At 36.2% G+C, this 21462-nt stretch overlaps 1 protein-coding gene and 1 pseudogene across 2 annotated transcripts; one reads left to right on the forward strand and one right to left on the reverse strand.

Annotated features, from left to right (window-relative positions):
• Positions 1–11309: 11309 nt before the first annotated feature.
• Positions 11310–14199, reverse strand: LOC123227119 (DNA-3-methyladenine glycosylase). 2 transcript variants are annotated; one of them, XM_044651801.1, is made up of 6 exons: positions 13685–14199; positions 13039–13110; positions 12807–12930; positions 12304–12374; positions 11723–11780; positions 11310–11644 (listed from the first exon to the last, which is right to left on the reverse strand). In XM_044651801.1, the coding sequence occupies exons 1-6, from the start codon at positions 13979–13981 to the stop codon at positions 11460–11462; spliced, it is 807 nt and encodes a 268-aa protein (XP_044507736.1). In that variant the 5' UTR covers positions 13982–14199; the 3' UTR covers positions 11310–11459. The 2 variants fall into 2 exon arrangements, with proteins under 2 accessions (XP_044507736.1, XP_044507737.1); XM_044651802.1 differs by having other exon boundaries at positions 11310–11623; positions 13685–14194.
• On the forward strand, positions 14140–21451 carry LOC123227886 (annotated as a pseudogene).
• The last annotated feature ends 11 nt before the right edge of the window (positions 21452–21462 follow it).

Here is a 21462-nt window from a genome sequence, read left to right on the forward strand (position 1 = left end):
GGTTGAGTTAACCTCCTTATTTTTAGTCTACAAAGTTGAGATGTGGTATCAAAATTGGTGTAACGACAAAAGGATGACTGAGTGGGATGAGTTTGAATTGGCACTTTATGGCAGATTTGGTGATTGTTTGATGGAGGATGTAGTGGAGTCTTTCAATTCACTACAACAGGAGGAGTTGAAATGTCATATAGAGCAGCTGAACCCAAACTTAACCGAGTCATACTTTATTTCCAGCTTCATAGGTGGCCTCAAGAATCAGACAAAACCCATGGTAAGATTCCCTAAATCCATTACTCTTTACCAAGCAATCAAACAAGCCAAGTATCAAGAGCTTCTCATACAAGAAACAACCAAAACCCTTCATATCGGACCCAAACTTAACTCTTATTACCCTGCCAAGGCTAATAACTACAGCGTAGCCCAATCCAGTAACCCTTCCCAACTCAAGACTAATACCTACCTTCCTCAAACACTAAAAGCTACCCAACCCACCAAATAACCAACCTCAACAGAAAACCGAAGTCCCTTATAACCAAACTGTAAAACACAATCAAACTTCTTTTAGAGCAACTTTTACATAATCCAATGGAGTTAACCCCAACCTAGGAAAAACCACGGTGACTGATACCGATGTGGAGAGAAATATTTCCTAGGACATCAATGCAAAACTAGAAAGTTGATGTGCTTGTAGGAAGACCTCAAAGTGTTGGGAGTGGAGGAAGAAGTAATTAACGTGGAAGAGGGTGAGCAAGAGGATTGTGTTATAGAAGAAGAAAATGCCAGTCAAATGGAACTTTTAATGAATGCTATTAGAAGTTGAGTGAGTCACAATAATGTGAAGTTAAAAGGGCAAATGAAGGGAAAACCAATTTTTGCGTTGATTGATAGTGAAAGTACCCATAGTTTTGTTGATAGTAAAACAGCTGGGGACCTTAAACTAGAATTGACTTGGGTGGCTTCTATGATAGTTGCAGTAGCCGATGGCCAGAAGTTAATAGTTAAACCTAAATGAACAAGATGTGTTTGGGCTATGCAAGGTAACACATTTCAATTCGATGTCAAGGTGTTGGAATTAGGGGATTGTGATACGATCTTGGGTATTGACTGGATGAAATCTTGCATACCCATTACTTTTGATTTTGAAGCTAATCAAATGGTAATTAGAAAGAATGGACAATTTATGGAACTTCATTGCATGATCGAAGAAGTTTCCTTAAAATTATTGAGTTGCAAAGGGTTAAAGAAACTCGTGAAGAACAAGTGGATTGGAGTCACCATGAAACTATTTTCCATAGCAGCCCAAAACTTGGAAGTTACAGGACAACCCTTGTATTCGAATGACTTCCAGTTAGGATTGCAAGAGTTATTACAAAAATTCTAGTATATATTTAGAGAACCACACGACTTGCCTCCCTTTCGAAATCATAATCACCATATTCCCCTTAAAAATGGTGTAGAACTGTCGGAAATCTATATTGGGCTTATAAGTGTAAAGATTGAAACTTATATTACACAAAACCAATTGGCTTGTGTTAAAGTCCAATCCATAACACTTATATACTATTTTCTTATGTTTTATTCATTAGATGTGAGACTCTTTTTCTTTTTTTTTTTATTTGAGTCTTTAACACCACCGCTTAAGTGCAAACACCTAGGTTGTTAGACCTATCGTTTGGCTCAGCCGGTTTTTGGCTAGGTACATTGTCACTTGTATCCAGAAACATTTAAGCTGTTAAACCTGTCGTTTGACTCATGCTCTGATACCATGTCGAGAATATAAATTGGATTTATAAGTATGAAGATTGAAACCTATATTACACAAAACCAATTGGCTTGTGTTAAGGTTCAATCCACAACACTTATATACCACTTTTTTATGTTCTATTCATTAGATGTGAGATTCTTTTTCTTTCTTTTTATTTGAGTCTCTAACACCCCCGTTTAAGTGCAAACATTTAGGTTGTTAGATTTGCCGTTTAGCTGAGCCAGTTTTTAGCTGGGTGTATTGTCACTTGTATCCAAGAACACTTAGGCTGTTAAACTTGTCGTTTGGCTCGTGCTCTGATACCATGTCGGGAATATAAATTGGGTTTACAAGTGTAAAGATTGAAACTCATATTACACAAAACTAATTGGCTTGTGTTAAGGTCCAATTGACCATACTTATATACTACTCTCTTATGTTCTATTCATTAGATGTGAGACTCTTTTTCTTTCTTTTTATTTGAGTTTTCAACACCTCCGCTTAAGTGCAAACACCTAGGTTGTTAGATCTGCCGTTTGGTTGAGCCGGTTTTTGGCTGGGTGTATTGTCACTTGTATCCAAGAACACTTAGGTTGTTAAACCTGTTGTTTGGCTTATGCTCTGATACTATGTCGGGAATATAAATTGGGTTTACAAGTGTAAAGATTGTGTAATATTTGTTTGTAAACTATAAGGGCAGTAGCGTAATTAGGCTTAAGGATGCATGGGTCTTTTGATTTATAAGAGAGGGCAGTTTGGTAAACTTGCTGGGATGCACTTTGGTTGACCTAAGTATATAAACCTATATTTGGCCGACTAAAGCAGAGAGAATATTAAGAGAAAAGGAGGCGTGAGCTGCTGTGTATTCTTTCTCTGGTTTATGCTTCTTGTGGCTTTGTGTGGCTGCTGTGTGGCTGTGTTTGCTCTCCGGGTTCGATGTGCGTTGTCTCTACGGTGAAGTCAGGTGCTCTTTGACTTTGTATTGCCGTGTATTTGCTTGTATATTGTTTTGATGTACAGTGAGAGATACGTGTGTTTGTATATTGTAAATCGAACTTGATATTAGTGGATTTGACTAGAGGAACACCTCTGCCTTGGATGTAGGATTTCGTTTACGAGATCCGAACCAAGTAAATCGTGTTATTCTATTTTTTCCTGTTTTCCGCGTTTATATTGTTCGGATCGGATTATCTTTGGGTTCGGAAATATAAATCTATAACAAGTGGTATCAGAGCCACAAAAGATCTTTCCGATCTGTGATCTTGTGACCTATTTTTGTTTCTTTTCCATTTATATTCGGCTGCTTGTGTATATCTTGAGGCGTGTTTAGTTTTCATGCTTTGCAATATATTTTTGGTGAAATATATGTGCTGTGTTTCTTGATATATGTGAATATTTTCGGAAAGATTGTGTTCTTGTTGTGAGTACTTTGCTTTCTTGGTACTGCTGTATTTTCTTTTGGTATTTGTAGGATTAAAGAAACTAAAAGAAAAAGAAAAAGAACATAATGGGGTCAACAAGGTTGGAAATAGAACAGTTTAATGGAAAAAATGATTTTAATATTTGGAGGAAAAAGATGAGGGCTGTTTTGGTGCATCAAAGGTGTGCAAAGGCTTTGGAAGGTATAGATTCTTTACCTTCTGATATGACAGAATCTCAGAAGGCTGAGGTACTTGAAACTGCTTATAGCTTGCTTATTTTACATCTATCTGATAATGTGTTAAGACAAGTTGATGATGTTAGTACTGCCGCAAAATTATGGTTGAAGCTTGAATCTCTTTATATGACTAAATCTTTGACTAATAAAATATATTTGAAAGAGCAACTGTTTGGTTTTAAAATGGATCCAGGAAAGTCTTTAGAAGAAAATTTAGATGAGTTTAATAAAATTACTATTAATTTGGCTAATATAGAAGAAAAAATTTCTGATGAAAATCAAGCCATTATTATTTTGAACTCACTGCCTGAAACTTTTAAAGATGTAAAAGCTGCTATTAAATATGGTAGAGAGTCTCTTTCTTTAGAAGATGTCTTAGGGGCTCTTAAGTCAAAAGATTTAGAAATGAAGATAGAAAAGAAAACCATAGGTGAAGGCTTGCAAGTAAGAGGCAGAACTGAAAAGAAATTTCAACAAAAAGATAAAAGATTTAATAGATCTAAATCTAGGCCAAAAAAAGTTTGTTGGAATTGTCATAAAGAAGGCCACATGAAAAGAAACTGCCCTGAAAGAAAGAAACTGAATTTTCCTTCAAATAATGAAAAACATGAGTCTGTAAATCTACTTGATGGCTATGACAGTGCTGAAGTTTTAGTTTTAACTGAGGGGTTGTCTAGGGAAGAATGGGTTTTAGATTCAGGATGCACCTATCACATGACACTTAGAAAAGACTGGTTTATAGATCTAAAACAGATAAATGGGGGAAAAGTTTTAATGGGTAATGATGATGCATGTGAGGTAACAGGTATAGGTGCTATTAAACTAAAACTTGCTGATGGTTCTATTAAAATTCTCAATGATGTTAGATTAGTTCCTAAATTGAGAAGAAACCTAATATCTTTAGGTTTGTTAGATTCCAATGGTTATTCTTATAAATCTGAAAAGGGTGTGCTTAAAATAATGAGAGGTGCTTTAGTAGTAATGAGAGCTAAATTGATAAATGGATTATACATTTTAGAGGGAACAGCTGTTAGTGACTCAATGTCTTCTAAACCTGATAAGGTGGATGAAACTATTTTGTGGCATAAAAGGCTAGGACACATTAGTTTCTTGGGTTTGCAAGAACTTGGTAAACAAAACTTGATTAATTCTAACAGAATTTCAGCATTAGAGTTTTGTGAGAATTGTGTTTTAGGGAAGTCACAAAGATTGAGGTTTGCAGCTGCTACTCATAGATCAAAGAACATTCTTGATTATGTGCATTCAGATCTGTGGGGTTCTCCTCAGGTACCTAGTTCTCTGTCTAATGCTCATTATTTTTTAACCTTTGTGGATGATTTTTCAAGAAGAGTTTGGGTTTATTTTTTAAAAACTAAAGATCAAGCTTTTGAGTTTTTTAAAGAATGGAAAACTCTTGTGGAAAATCAAACAAATAAGAAACTAAAAGTTTTAAGAACAGATAATGGTCTTGAATTTTGTAACAAACAGTTTACTGATTTTTGTAAACAATTTGGAATCTTGAGGCATAGAACCTGTGCAGACACTCCTCAGCAGAATGGTCTTGCTGAGAGAATGAATAAGACTATTCTGAACAAAGTAAGATGCATGTTAACTGACTCAGGATTGAGTAAGAAATTCTGGGCTGAAGCAGTTGCTACTGCTTGTTATTTGATTAATAGATCACCTTCTTCTGCTATTAATTTTAAGACTCCTATTGAACTGTGGTCTGGTAAACCACCAAATTTAAATCACTTGAGACCTTTTGGATGCCTTGCCTATATCCATGTGAAACAGGGTAAACTGAACCCTAGAGCCTTAAAGGCTGCCTTCTTAGGATACCCTACAGGGACTAAGGGTTATAAAGTTTGGTTAATTGATGAATTAAAATGTGTGGTTAACAGGGATGTTGTGTTTAATGAATTTGCTTTTTATAAAGATCTGTTTATCTCTAACCAATTTCAGTCTAAACAGGTTCATATTGAGGTGGAGAATTCTGACTTGAGAAATTCAGCTAGTGTTGAGTCAAGTGATGGACCTGGTTTAGGCTCAGATCCAATTCATGCTTCAAAGTATGAAGATAGGGGTTTGAACCAGCAACCATCACAGAGTCAGAGTCAAAGTAGTTTAGACAGTGATTTTTCTGATTATCAATTGGCTAGAGATAGGACTAGAAGAGCTATTAAACTGCCATCTAAATATGCTCATGCAGATCTTATATCATATGCATTTAATATAGGTGATTGCATTGAATTGAATGATCCTTTAAATTTCAAACAAGCCTATATGAGCAAACACAAAAAGGAATGGTTAAATGCCATGCAAGCTGAAATTGATTCTCTGCATAAAAATAACACATGGATTCTTGTTAAAAGACTTGAAAATAAAAGGATTATAGGTTGTAAATGGGTTTTTAAAAGAAAACCTGCTGCTCCAGGCTTTGAAAATGGAAGGTTTAAGGCTAGAGTTGTTGCAAAGGGTTTTTCCCAAGTAGAAGGCATTGACTATCATGAGATTTTTTCACCTGTTGTTAAACATATATCAATAAGACTTATTTTATCTGCTGTGGTGTTATTTGATTTAGAACTTGAACAGCTAGATGTTACTACTGCCTTCCTTCATGGTAATCTAGAAGAGCAGATTTATATGGAGCAACCAGAGGGTTTTGAGAAACCTGGATCTGAAGATATGGTTTGCTTACTAAAAAGGTCATTATATGGCCTAAAACAGTCACCAAGACAATGGTATAAAAGGTTTGATGACTATATGCTCTCCATTGGCTTTTCTAGAAGTGAATTTGATAATTGTGTTTACTTTTGTAAAACTGAAACAGGCAGCTATGTTTACTTGTTGATATATGTGGATGATATGCTTATTGTTTCAAAGAAAATAAGTGCTTTAACTAGGCTGAAAAAATTGTTAAAAGATGAATTTGAAATGAAAGATTTAGGACATGCAAAAAGAATCTTAGGAATGGATATTAATAGAGATAGAATTAAAGGTATTTTAACTTTGTCTCAATCTGAATATGTTAAAAAGGTTCTTGAATTGTATGGTATGCATGATGCTAAATCTGTGAATACTCCTATAGGTGCTCATTTCAAATTGATGTCTGTTTTGCATGATTTACCTACTGATGAATCTGAATATATGAAAAAGATTCCTTATGCAAATGTGGTAGGTAGCTTAATGTATGCTATGATAGGATCCAGGCTTAATATTGCTTATGCAATTAGTTTGGTGAGTAGGTTTATGGGAAAACCTTGTAAAGCACACTGGAATGCTGTGAAATGGGTATTAAGATACTTGAAAGGGTCATGTGATTTTGGTCTTGTATATACTGCATCTGATACTAACAGTTTACATGTTAAAGGATACTGTGATTCAGATTATGCTGCAGATTTAGACAAGAGGAGGTCTCTAAATGGCTATATTTTCACATTTGGTGAAAATGTGATAAGCTGGAAGAGTTGTCTTCAACACATTGTTGCTTTGTCTACAACAGAAGCTGAATATGTTGCATTGACAGAGGCTACAAAAGAAGCTTTGTGGCTGAAAGGTATAACAGAAGAGTTGGGACTGCATTGTGGTATTCCTGTGATCTATTGTGACTCACAAAGTGCAATACATCTGTCTAAAAATAGTGCTTTTCATGAGAGAACAAAGCATATAGATGTTAGGTTGCATTTTATAAGAGAAATTTTGTCTAGAGGTCAGGTAATTCTGGAGAAAATTGCTTCAGAGGTGAATCCTGCTGATATTTTGACAAAGGTAGTTCCAATAAATAAGTTTATGAGTGCCTTAGACTTATTGCAAATTGGAAAGTTGTGAGTCTGTCTTGCAGAGGTGTTTTTTGGCTAGTTAAATTCATGTTTGAGTCTTGTAGTTTTCAAACAAGGTGGAGTTTGTAATATTTGTTTGTAAACTATAAGGGCAGTAGCGTAATTAGGCTTAAGGATGCATGGGTCTTTTGATTTATAAGAGAGGGTAGTTTGGTAAACTTGATGGGATGCACTTTGGTTGACCTAAGTATATAAACCTATATTTGGCCGACTAAAGCAGAGAGAATATTAAGAGAAAAGGAGGCGTGAGCTGCTGTGTATTCTTTCTCTGGTTTATGCGTCTTGTGGCTTTGTGTGGCTGCTGTGTGGCTGTGTTTGCTCTCCGAGTTCGATGTGCGTTGTCTCTACGGTGAAGTCAGGTGCTCTTTGACTTTGTATTGCCGTGTATTTGCTTGTATATTGTTTTGATGTACAGTGAGAGATACGTGTGTTTGTATATTGTAAATCGAACTTGATATTAGTGGATTTGACTAGAGGAACACCTCTGCCTTGGATGTAGGATTTCGTTTACGAGATCCGAACCAAGTAAATCGTGTTATTCTATTTTTTCCTGTTTTCCGCGTTTATATTGTTCGGATCGGATTATCTTTGGGTTCGGAAATATAAATCTATAACAGATTGAAACCTATATTACACAAAACCAATTAGCTTGTGTTAAGGTCCAATCCACAATACTTATATACCACTTTCTTATGTTCTATTCATTAAATGTGAGACTCTTTTTCGTTTTTTTTATTTGAGTCTCCAACGAGAACCAGATGATATTCAGCTCTATAGATATTACTACTATCAAAAGATAGAAATAGAACGAATCACTCAAGAGATGCTACATTCTAGAATCATCCAAGCTAGTAGTAGCCAATATGCTTCACCTATAATCCTCATAAAAAAGAAAGATGACAAATGGAGGTTTTGTGTCGATTACCACCAATTGAACGAGGTAACTGTAAAGAGTAAACTTCCCATCCCAATAATTAAAGATTTGTTGGATGAATTGTATAGAGCAAACATTTTCTCTAAACTGGATTTAAGAGCAGGGTATAATCAAATACGAATGGAACCTGTTGATATTCATAATACAACATTCAGGATACACTCAAGCCACTAAAGAATTTTTAGTGATGTCTTTTGGCTTAATGAACGCCCCAGCTTCCTTCCAAGCTCTCATGAACAAAATATTCTGACTGTTTTTACGAAAATTTGTGTTGGTTTTCTTTGATGGCATCTTGGTCTATAGCCTCGATCACAAGACTCACTTATGGCATTTTGAACAGGTACTACACATGCTGGAGCAACAAAAACTGCTTGTTAAGCTATCAAAGTGTGATTTCGGAAAGGTCAAGATTGCTTGTTTATGTCGCATGACAACTGGTGAAGGACTAGCAACAAACCCGAGCAAAATAGAAGTGATGAAGTCATGACCCATACCCAAAACGTTGAGAGAATTTAGAGGTTTTTTGCGATTAACTAGGTACTACAAGAGGTTCATCCAAAACTATGGGAATATCAGTTGACATTTGACTGACTTGTTAAAGATGGATAACTCTATATGGAATATTGCCGCCCAAGAAGCCTTCGACAAACTCAAGGTGTCAATGACCATAACACCAGTGTTAGCTCTTTTTGGATTTCAAAGAGGGGTTTGTAATTGAGTGTGACAGCAGTGGCGAAGGAATGGGTGCTGTTTTGATGCAAAGAGGGAAGCCTAGAGCATTTTTGTCCAAGCCACTCAACCGAAGGAATTTGCAGTTATCAGCTTATGAACAAGAACTACTTGGAGCAGGGCCAATACTATAATAAAGACAGACCATGAAAGCACCTACGGGAACAAAGATTGCACACTTATGTTCAGTAGAAAGGTATAACAAAGCTATTGGGACTTGACTACATGAGTCAATATAAAAGAGGGGCCAAAAATAGAGTCGCAGATGCACTAGCAAGAAGATCTGACTCGAATGTAATATACCTCCTCTCTTCTTCAATTGTCCCTACATGGATGGAAGAAGTGAAAGCTTCTTATGAAAGAGATAAAGAAGCCATGAAATTGCTACAAGCCTTAACTGTGGACCCAAAGTCGGTTCCAAATTGTGTTGCCAAACCATGGCTAATTTGCTACAAGGGGAAGTTTTATGTTGGTAGTAGTACAGGGTTGAGATATAAGCTTTTAGAGACATGTCACGAGTTTTCCCTTGGTGGGCATTCGGGAATACACAACACATATAAAAGGCTACGGCAAAATTTTTATTGGCCAAGCCTGAGGAAGTCTGTAGTTGAATGGGTCCTTACTTGCGATGTGTGTCGAAGGTGTAAATCGGAGTCATGTGCCTATCCTAGTTTATTACAGCCACTGTCGATCCCTGCACAAGCTTGGAAGTCCATTTCGATGGATTTTGTAACTCAACTACCCAAGTCCCACGGCTATGACACAATATTTGTTGTGGTGGACAGGTTCACTAAGTGCAGCCACTTTTTTGCACTATCTCATCCTTATTCAGCTGCCAAAGTTGCTGTAGTAATCATGGGAGGTGTGCTTAAGCTACACGAAATGCTAGAAAATATAATTTCAGATCAAGATAGGCTTTTCACTGGACAATTTTGGCGCGAACTCTTCAAACTCTTGGGTACAAAATGCAGCTAAGTACAGCTTACCATCTGCAATCGGATGGACAAGCGGAAAGAGTGAACCATTGTCTAGAGGCCTATCTAAAGTGTGTGTTTTACACAATCTCGCCAATGGTTCAAGTGGCTATATCTTGCATAATGAAAGGCAAAGACTAATTGAAGACTTGTTAATAGTGAAGATCAAGAGAAGATGACAAGTGGAAGGCCAAATTTATTTCTCTTTTATATTTAGCCACATTTTCATTTCTTTATCATGAAATAGTTGTTCTATTATAACCAGTGTCAACTGTTACGTGAACAACCCATCATAATATAAATGAATATATGTAAAGAGAATCAATGAATAGATACAATTAAATATTCTCTACTTTTCTTCTCTTCTGTTCTTCTGCTCTGCTATTCTTGTTTCTCTTCTCTTTTTGTTGATTTCTTATGCACTCAAACCACGACCAATTCCTGACATAACAGTTTCATATCCTCTAATAGGAACACCATCTAATTTAGCTTCAAGAGCTGTGACTTTGGATGTTGAGATTCATTTAATGATTCTGCATTAAATGAATCAAAGAAAGGGAGGGGGTTCTTATCATGTCTGCTACTTGATCATGATCAAATGTCATATAGTTCACCATCCACAACTTGCTTCCATTTCTAATGGTTCAGGGATCCCTATGTTTGTATGGAATGTGTTGTTGAATTGAAGCTTTTTGAGGTGGATGCACGTCTTTAGTTGAGAATTAGTGATAGACTTAATGAACTACTGGAATTTTTAGGTCTAAACTCTGCCATGCCTGAAAATATTCTTATTGCTTCACACATATAGGTGTTTTTTTTTTTTTAATAATATTAAATGTAGATATTTTTTAGTATAAAATTGATGCATTATAATATAATTAAATATTATTTTATTATTAATTCAAAATTACTCGATCATATAATAATATATCAATTTTATACTTAATTTTGTATTAAAAAATATATACACATAATTTTGTTGTGTTTGTGACAGTTGATGTCTAATTTCTTTCCGGTGTGTCTTCCCTCGGTTGTATTTTTCCAAGTGTAAGCGACAAAAATTTTAGTTCTAGCCGGCAGCCCAACTAGGATTCACTGTTATTGCTTAAATTTTTACACTTGGCATCTTGAATTAACTATATTTCACTAGATTAACGAGGTTCACTCTCAATGTATTTTAGTATTTTTGTAGCTAATTTGGCTTTCAAAGTACTGATGTATATGTGGAAGATTAACTGGTTTTCCTCCCAGACTCATCTTCAAAGTGGATTTGTGCAGCTAAGAGTCGACTTTGCCCAGATTCAGTTGCATTATCTGGTCAATATAACTCTCTTCATTTCTGCTCTCAATCACAGATTTCCTATGGAAAACTTGTTTGTGACTGCTGGCAGATGTCGGCTGAAAAGGCATGATAATAATGAAACTAAGCTAATTTGCAAAAACAATATAGCTCTATTTGCAAGTCCATAAAGCTCGCATTATTTTAGTAAAGGGAAAAGATCTTTTAATGCTATAATAATTCAAGATTTTTTCACTCCAATCTTTCCATATACATAGAATTCCCTGTTGCAAGAATCCTAAATCATGGAGGCCTAAGTGTGTTTTTAGGAGCACTTATCCAAGGCGTATCAGCAACAGCAAATCTCCACAAGGCATTAGCATGCTCAGGTAAGGCATACTCAATGCCAACGCGAGGGCCTATCAATATCTTCTCAGGCTCTGGACCATCTAAGAGTTCTAAACCACCTGTGCAAAATCCATTGATATCTTTTGGAGCTTGCAAAAACACCATTTGGAAATAAGATTTACAGATGTACAATGATAAGAATTGGTTGTTAAGCTTACCAGGTGTATAAAGCGGATGATTAGACCAATCTGTGGAAATTCCTAGAGCTTGACCAACCTAGAACAAAAATTACAAGAGATTAGGAGTTGAACAAATCTCCAGGTTTTCAATTTCAACTAGTAGTTTTTGAAAATTACATACATTGCAGGTCAGCCATAAAGAAAGATAGATACCACAAAAAATAAACTGAAACAAAATCAAAAGGAGATATAATCCAATATTGCTTCCTAATTGCAACTTGAAAATTTATGAACATATTTCAAGACATTCCCAGATTCCTGCAAAATGGTTTATACTCTCAAAATGATTACAGTTTTGCAGCTGAACTGGGCAATTAAAAACATTCATGTATCACCAACAGCATTGCAGAATATGGACTGCTGTTACAGGAACGGAATTATATCTAAACCAATAAATTCGCCTAAGATTTATCCTCACATCAGCAGAAGAAATCAGCTATAGTATCTGCTTCACCAGCTTCAGCTCAAAAAGAATGTTGTGATTCAACTACACAACCAGGCATAACACTAAGAGTTGAAAAAATTGAGCAAAATCAGATGGTATTAAAAATCAACACTACCTTTCCAGGACCAGTGAGAAGAACCGGTTTCTCAGTTATTTGTCCTCGACGCTGCTGAATGGTCTTCAACCCTGTAATTATGTTCGCCACAATATACAAAACCATATTAGGTAGTTTAGTATGCAACTAGCTTCACCAAAATGTACATAGCAGATAGAACAAGGATTCACGCAGAAAGTTAATGTCAACAAGAACATACTCTTAAATACAATAAATTGGTATAATTTCTTCTGTTTCAGCCTATGCATTGCCGACATTAAGATGAACAAGCACAACAAAGAAAGCAAACACAAATCATCAAACAAGGTACCGGTTCCTGGTTTTTTTTTCTTTCATTTTTGGGTGTTTGTGGTGCATGTTAAAGTAGCTAACTTATTACAATCAATTCAAACTTAAATACTGAATTGGTAAAACCTTTGAGGTATGAAGATACAGAATTCACATTGAAGTGCAAATTACTACACATAACAACTAGCTATGCATGTATAGCTTCGAAAAATTACCACTCACAGGAGCGCAGGATCGTACTAAAACAGCAGCCCCAACTCCTTCCTTATCAGCAACAACATTGAGCATTGTATGCAGACCATAGCAAAGATACACATATGCATGTCCTCCTTTTCCAAACTACAATCCCAGGATGCAAACAACATTTTATATAAGTTTAGGCACAAATTTTCTCCACAACTAATGAGAACAAGAACTAAGTTCAAAAATTTTGAATTAGCTACTTACAACTGGGGCTGTTCTTGCTGTAACTCCAAATCTACCATGACACGCTGAATCATTTGGCCTGTAAGCTTCTACCTATCAAAACCATAACTCTTCATTGAACTTTCAACACACCTATAATTATTCTCCATTGAAATAATTATTAAATTTTTAAAAATCTGAAACCCTTTATTCAATTGTTGATTAAATAACTGGAAACCAAGTAATTGAACATAATCTTACCAATTTTTAACTCTGATAACACAAATCAACATACTTGTTATATGAAACGTCATACTCATAACATTCAAAGTCATCACAAAATATAGAAGTATGAAACACTGTTTTTGCATTGTAATATAAAAGTGATCTCAAGCATTCTTTAACCACTCAAAATAGTGAACCATAACCAAAACAAAAAAAAAGAATAAGAAAAAACTAAAAATGTAATGAGAAATGCAGCATTGTCCTACATTTCCCCAAGAAACAAAAAGAAAATGTATCAAATAATAAAATCAGCTTTTCAGCAAAAATTAACAGAGGGGTATTCAAAATACTAAAAAATGTGCAAAAGGGTATTTATATAATCTCAAAGTTGTGATTATTTATTTTTATTTTCTTGTCCTACATTCTTCCCAGGAAACAAAGGGAAAATGGGTGACATCGTTACCTCAGTAATCTGAAGAACAACGTCGTCTCTCCTCAGAAGCTTCCCAAGTAAACGAGGGGCAAGATCAAGAGCATCAACCTGGAAGAACTGAGGTGGCATAATCGTCACTTTGTCAAACGATGGAACTGAGTTGGGAACCGAGTTAATTTTGGGTTCGGGGGAACTGGACCTGATGGTCATTGATTTGGAGCGGCGACTCGTCAGAGTGTCAGAATCATGGCCTGAATCGGTTGTTGTTGAAATGGGTTTATTGGGTTTTGAGCTTGCAACACGTTTGAATCGCCGAGTTCGCTTCATTTCAACTCGGGTTGAACCCCGAATGAGGAGACGAGTAAACGAATCGGTGGGTATTTGTATGGCAATAATTTGATGAACGGAGGCCTTTTCGTCACTTTCTAAAACCAGCGGTACATTTTGTAGTCCCAAATACTCGTGAAGGATAGTTTACAACAGTCATGGACTCGAATGTTCAGAGCCCTGAAATGTTGTTACCAGATGTTATGTAGTCGTTATATTAGTTGCTTCAGTCTATGATACCCGTTTTTAACAGTCGTTGCTCACAACCAGTTAAGCCGTAATTTTAGTCACGCTTTGTTATTGGTGACGTTGTTTACGGTTGTACATGACAGGAGGTCAAGCCGGTCCCAACCCATGCCCCCATTTTTGACAGGCCCATGGTGCTAGACCTGCAAGCCATATTGAAGGACTCAGACCACGCTGGTACAACCTATTAAATATACGGAAAAAAAAATATTTTTATCCAAATTTTAGTTAGAATTCAAAATTATATTTATAATAATTGAAAAAATCAAGTTCTCACTCATAGTATAACTTTTGTTAACTTTCCTTACTGGAAGTAAGGATAAAATGACATTTTATTATTTATATTAAAAAAATATAAAATTTGTCACTTTTTTTTTCCCAAATTTTAAAAACTAACATTTTACCATTGTTTAAAATTTTCAAACTTAAAAGGTAATATTTTCACCCCAAACCTAGGGTTTTCATTCAAACTATGTCACCCCCTAGAACTTTCAAAAATAGCAATTTCTCTCTCACTCTTTAACTGCAACTTTCGACATTCCTTCTGGTGTTGTCTCCAAACCCTTTCTTCTCCTGATGCATTGAAAAGTGGTACAAAAAAGAGATCATTATCTCTTCGTGGCATCACTTTCTAGCGCACCAAGAGAAGGAGAAGGGTGAAGCAAGGGATTCTGAAGGTAGGGTTTTGTTGAAAGCTGAAGGTTCTATGGAGATTCATTATATTTTTATCGAGAACACGGATCAGAACTCAAAAATTAGGGTTTTAGTGAAGGATGAGGGGCCTATTGGGAAGAGATTAAGGGAGGCAATGTGGGAAAAAGTAAGAGTTTTGATCTTTGAGAAGGTGAGAGATTACATTGAGAGTATGGTGAAAAGCAAGTCGTGTAAGGAGGAGTTAGAGGTGAAGAAAGTGGCAACGAAGACGGTGAAGGAGGAAGAAGCAAGAGTGAGTGTGGTGGTAGAGAAGAAGGTGGTTGTCAAGAAGGAAGAGAGTGATACAAACCTTAGAAGAACCACACCTCAAAAGGTAGTTATTGAGATAGGAGAGTCTAAAGTCATATAAATCCTACACTAGTTGTTTATATTTTCCAATGTAGGATCCAAGTCTCAAACCTTGCACTTGAGATCCTAACATACCATCACGCTTTGCAGCCCCGGGTAAACACTGTAATACTAATATCACCACTCGTGTCACATGATTGTAACTGAGAGACATGATGATAGCTCTGATACCAAATGATACAAACCTTAAGAGAACCACACTTCAAAAGTCAGCTATTAAGATGAGAGAGCCCAAGGCCATATAAACCCTACACTAGTTGTCTATACTTTCCAATGTGGGATTCAAGCCTCATACCTTGCACTTGGGATTCTAACATTGGCAAATCATGAGGCATTCTTTGTCTATAGATAAAATAACCTTTAAAACTCATGAGGGGCATTTTGAGTTCTTAGTTATGCTTTTTGGGCTTACCAATGCTGCATCTACTTTTCAAAATATTATAAATGACATATTCAAGCCTCATTTGAGAAGATTTGTGTTGCTTCTTTGATGATATACTTGTCCGTAGCAAAGACAAGGTAGCTCACTTGTATCACTTGGAAAAGGTTTTGGAACTACTTCTTTCACATCAACTTTATGCAAAGAAAAGTTAGTGCACTTTTGGAACTGCCAAGGTAGAATATTTAGGTTACATTATATTTGGAAAAGAAGTAATCACTGACCTACAAAAGATCCAGACAGTAAAGGAATGGCCAATGCTAAGAACATAGAAGCAGTTAAGAGGCTTTCTCGGGTTGTCTAGGTACTATCACAGATTTATCAAGAATTATAGCATGATTGCTCGACCTCTTACTGACCTTTTGAAGAAGGATAATTTTGCTTGGTCTACAACTGCTCAAGAGTCATAGCAAAGGAGGTTATAGGAGACACAAGACCGAATACAACAATCTATAGAGGATCTTAAGAACATCATTAGTGGTCTAAGTCTTCAACATGCAAAAGTGATGAACCAGGTTACCAATTGATGTGAAGAAAGGCGTGTAAGGCCAACCCAGGAACTTAGACAACAATGGGAAAGGCAACAAGACTGGATTTCCCTAGGTTCTATAGCAACAATTTTGATAACTAGATAATGAAGGCGGAATGTTTCTTTGAAGTGGACGCAATCCAATTGTTGATCGTATCAAGATTACAACATTGCATTGGGAAGGGAGAGCAATCCAGTGGCACCAAAGCTTTATGAAATCAAGAAATGGCATAGCAGTAACCTGGGAAGAGTATGTGGAAGCAATGAGAGTAAGATTTGGAAGTTACGACTATGACGATCCTTTAGCTAATTTGTGCAACTTGAAACAAGTAGGCACTCTTTAACAATATCTAGATGTATTCAAAGAGTTGCATCTAAAGGCTGGTATTAAGGAAGACCAGACCCTTAGTTTTTTCTTGTCTGGCTTGATTGATCTTTTATAAATGCCTGTAAGGATGTTTAAGCCCAAGACCTTGATCAAAGCTTATTCTTTAGCCAAGCTTCAAGAAATTATAGTGGCAGTATTGAGTAACCAACCAAAACCAATGGCAAGAACCTCTTAGATACCAGTGAATTTGAGACCGACGGTGCCTAATGTAATAGTCAGTAATCTAGTACCAATATCTTCGGGCTTACTGCCCATACCAAGTAGTCCTAGACTACCATAACCATACCTTACAAAAACAGCCACCAATCGAACCTTTGATGGAAGAGAGCCAAAGGAATCTGCTTTTGGTGTGATGAAAAATACACATCAGACCATAGATGTAGGAAGAAACAAGCATATGTGATTCAACTGCATGTGAAAATATAAGGAAATAAAAGGGTTGGAGATTACGGAAGAAGATAAGGAAGAGGTAGTACTAGAAGGGCATGGGTTGATGTAGTTATCATTACAAGCATTGCAAAGGCCACTCGAAGCAAGGACTATGAGGCTATATAGAATGCATGACATGTGGAGGCTATATATCTTGGTAGATTCAGGAAGTACACATAACTTCCTGAGTGAGCAAACTGCTCACAAACTTGGTTATCCTATACAAAAAGCTAAAGGTGTTCATGCCACAGTAGCCAACGGCCAAGAATTGCACTGCAAAGGTTGGTGTAAGGAATTGAAGTTTCGAGTATAAGGTCAGTGGCTTTCGGTTGATGCTTATACACTGTCAGTTAAGAATTAGATTTAATATTGGGAGCACAATGGTTGGTTGAACTTGGTGACATTACTTAGAATTTTGAAGAACTAACTATGAAGTTTATGTTGGAAGGTCAATTATATTTCTTGCAAGGGGAAGGTAACAAAAGTATTAGTGTAATTGAAGAAAACCATTTATGCAAATTGCTGCAAAAGAAACAATAATTGGCATCAATTCAATTACTTTGGCCTGAACCAGTAGAGGCAATACAACAGTTGTATAAAGTGCAAGTTTTTGGGCCATCGACCAAAGAGGAATGGCAGGAGTTAACAACCTTACTTAGTAGGTATAGTAAGGTTTTTGAGGAACTAAAAGGGCTACCACCAATTAGAAGCCAAGATCATAGAATTCTCTTACAGGAAATGGTACAACTAATCAACCTAAGACCTTATAGGTATGGTAGCTTGCAAAAAGATTTCATTGAGAAGATGATAAGGGAAATGCTTAAAGCTAGAGTGATACAGAATAGTTACAGCCCATACTCAAGTCCAGTGGTTTTAGTCAAGAAAAAGGATGACACCTATAGACTACAAGACCTTGAATCAAGTGACAATTAAGGATAGATATCCAATTCCATTGATATAAGAGCTCTTGGATGAGTTAAGGGGGGCAACCATCTTCTCCAAAATTGATTTATGCTTAGGATATTGGCAAATCAGGATGCATTCTTCGTCTATAGATAAAACAACCTTTAAAACTCATGAAGGGCATTATGAGTTCTTAGTTATGCCTTTTAGGCTTACCAATGTTTCATCTACTTTTCAAAATATTATGAATGACATATTCAGGCCTCACTTGAGAAGATTTGTGTTGGTTTTCTTTGATGATATACTTGTCTATAGCAAAGACAAGATAGCTCACTTGTATCACTTGGAAAAGGTTTTGGAACTACTTCTTTCACATCAACTTTATGCAAAGAAAAGCAAGTGCACTTTTGGAGCTGCCAAGGTAGAATGTTTGGGTTACCTTATATCTTGAGAATGAGTAATCACTAACCCACAAAAGATCTAGACAGTAAAGGAATGGCAAGCACCAAGAACATAGAAGCAATTAAGAGGTTTTCTCAGGTTGTCTAGGTACTATCGCATATTTAACAAGAATTATGGCATGATTGCTCAACCTTTTACTGACCTTTTGAAGAAGGATAATTTTGCTTGGTCTTGCTTATAAGAAAGATATAGAAAATATAACAGTTGACTATCTTTCTCAGGTAGCTACTAGAGAACTCCTATAGTTAGCTGTTATAATCATTCCTCAAGAATTATTGTCAAAAATTGAGGCTACTTGGCATTAGGACCTTAAATTGAAACAAATCATTGCTACTAAACAGAGAGATGTTAATGCCTACAATAAGTATGAATGGTTTAATGGACAATTGAGGAAGAGAGGAAATTAGTTTTTATTACTAATTCAGAATTGCAACATCAGCTGTTTTCCTTGTTCCATGATTCACCTTTAGGTGGACATTTTGGGGTTACAGTTACAATGAAGAAGCTATCATCAGTAGTTTATTGGAAAGGCATGTAGGGTGCTGTCAGAAATTACATTAGAGGATGTCCTACTTGTCAAAAGTATAAGCCCAAAAATGTGGCCACACCTGGACTATTGTAGCCATTGCCCTTGCCTTATGGAGTATTCAATAAGCTTACCATGGACTTCATTGAAGGCTTGCCTAAATCACAAGGCAAATCAATCATCCTAGTAGTAGTTGATCACCTCACAAAATATGCGCATTTTATGGCCTTGGGACACCCTTTCTCTATATAGCAGGTTGCACAAGTTTTCTTAGACCAGGTTTTCAAATTGCATGGGAACCCCCACAAGTATAGTTAGCGATCAAGGCACTGTTTTTATTAGCAAATTCTAGCATGAGCTCTTTCGGTTACCTTAGATACATGGCAGAAAAGCTCCCAAATACTTGATTTCATTAGCTACTTTTAGCCGAATATTGGTATAATACAAATTACCATTCTAGCATCCAAATGTCACCCTTTGAAGCTCTTTATGGCCATATTCCTTACCTCTCTAAAGAGTCAAACATAGCTAAAGTTTATGCCCTGTTATGTTCCAAGGAAGATACCATCCAAGTGTTATGGCGGCATTTGTTAAGAGCCCAACAACGTATGAAGTTGATGGCAAATTGAAAGCGATCCGAGAGGTAATTTCAGATTGGCAACTAAGTGTATGTCAAACTTCAATTGTATCATCAAATGGCTATGCATACAGGAAATGAAAAATTACAGCCCAAATACTTTAGCCTTTTTTCTGTTATTAATAAGGTGGGACAAGTTGCTTATCGTTTGCAGTTGCCTAGTGATGCCCTTATTCATAATGTCTTCCATGTTTCACTCTTGCAACCAATCTATGCTCAAGTAGTTGTTTCGCCTATATTACCTCCGCAATTTACTCCACAACGCTAGCCTCATCACATCTTTGAAAGGAAATTAGTGAGACAACACCATTCATCAACTATTAAACTTCTTGTACAATGGCAGAATGAGTCTCCAACTATAGCTATCTAGGAGTTTACAGACACTATTCGTGCTCAATTTCCTTCATTTTCCTTTGAGGACAAGGTAGTCGAGAGGGGGTAGTTGATGCAAACTATTGAGAAACACAAACATAGTAAATAGCACGTGAAGACGAATGCTGCCATTTTGGAAATTCGATGTCATTTAGGAATTAATGGAACATTGTCATTTTAATATTCCTATGAAATATAAATGTAAAGATAAGAGGGAAAGTTGGTTATGCAGATTTGTCAATACAGTTCATGTTTCTTTCTTTTGATTTTGTTTCTCTCATGTCTGTTATTCTTCTATGCATCTTCTTGTTCTTTAATTCTTTACCAAACCTTAAGCATTAGCATTAGTGGTATCAGAGCTTTACCTGGCTATGGAAGAGACGCGTAATCAAGAACTTAAGAGGGAGATCATCCAAATAATAGCTCAAGTGGTGGTTGAGGCAGAAACTCGACAGCAAAGAAGGTTACAAGAGACATAAGACCGAATGCAATAATCTATGGAGGATCTTAAAAACATCATTAGTGGTCTAAGTCTTCAACATGCAGAAGTGATTAACTAGGTTACCAATCGACGCAAAGAAGGGCATGTAAAGCCAACCCAAGAACTTAGACAGCAATGAGAAAGGCAAACAAGACTAGATTTCCCTAAGTTCTATGGCGACGATTTTGATAAGTGGATAGTGAAGGTGGAATGTTTCTTTGAAGTGGACACAACTTCAATTGCTAATCATATCAAGATTGCAACATTGCTATTGAGATGGGAGAACCCAAGACCATATAAACCTCATACTAGTTGTTTATACTTTCCAATGTAGAATCTAAGTCTCATACCTTGCACTTGGGATCCTAACAGAGAGGATGAAAGAAGGGTTTAAAACGATAACGATGACAGAGAAATTTAGCTATAGAGGTAGGGATTTGCATAGATAATGATGGATGAGAATAAGTGGAAAGGGTTTATAATAAGTAATGCTAGGACAAGTAAGGAGGTTGATGGAGACATTAGTATTTTTTATGGGTTAGTTATAGGGAAGAATTTGGAGTTGCAAGGGAGGAAATTGATTATGCATAAATGGAGGTTTGGAAGTTGGCCCGATGGGATTGATTCAATGGTGAGTTTAGTTGGCTTGTTGATTAGATATTGATTTGGATTTTGATTTTGGTTGATTGATTGTATTTTTTTATCTCTTTTGTTTTACAAGTGAGACTGGCTTTTGGGGAGCCTAAACTTGCAGTTACCATTGTGAAGTTAAAGCATACTAATATTCTTGAAGAAGATAGGTTAGTTTTAATATATGGGTTTGTTTTAGTATGGTATAGTTTTAGGTTGATAGATGATATGGTTATTGATTTCCATTGGGATGGTTGATTTTTCCTGTGCAGACATGGGAATTCAATAGTAGTGGAAAACATTGAGAGAGGATGACGGGATCTTATATTCCACAAGATACAAGTAGTTTTTGGTTTTGGAATATAATCATTTTTTAT

This window comes from Mangifera indica, chromosome 10 (assembly GCF_011075055.1).
Source record: "Mangifera indica cultivar Alphonso chromosome 10, CATAS_Mindica_2.1, whole genome shotgun sequence".
Lineage (NCBI taxonomy): Eukaryota > Viridiplantae > Streptophyta > Magnoliopsida > Sapindales > Anacardiaceae > Mangifera > Mangifera indica.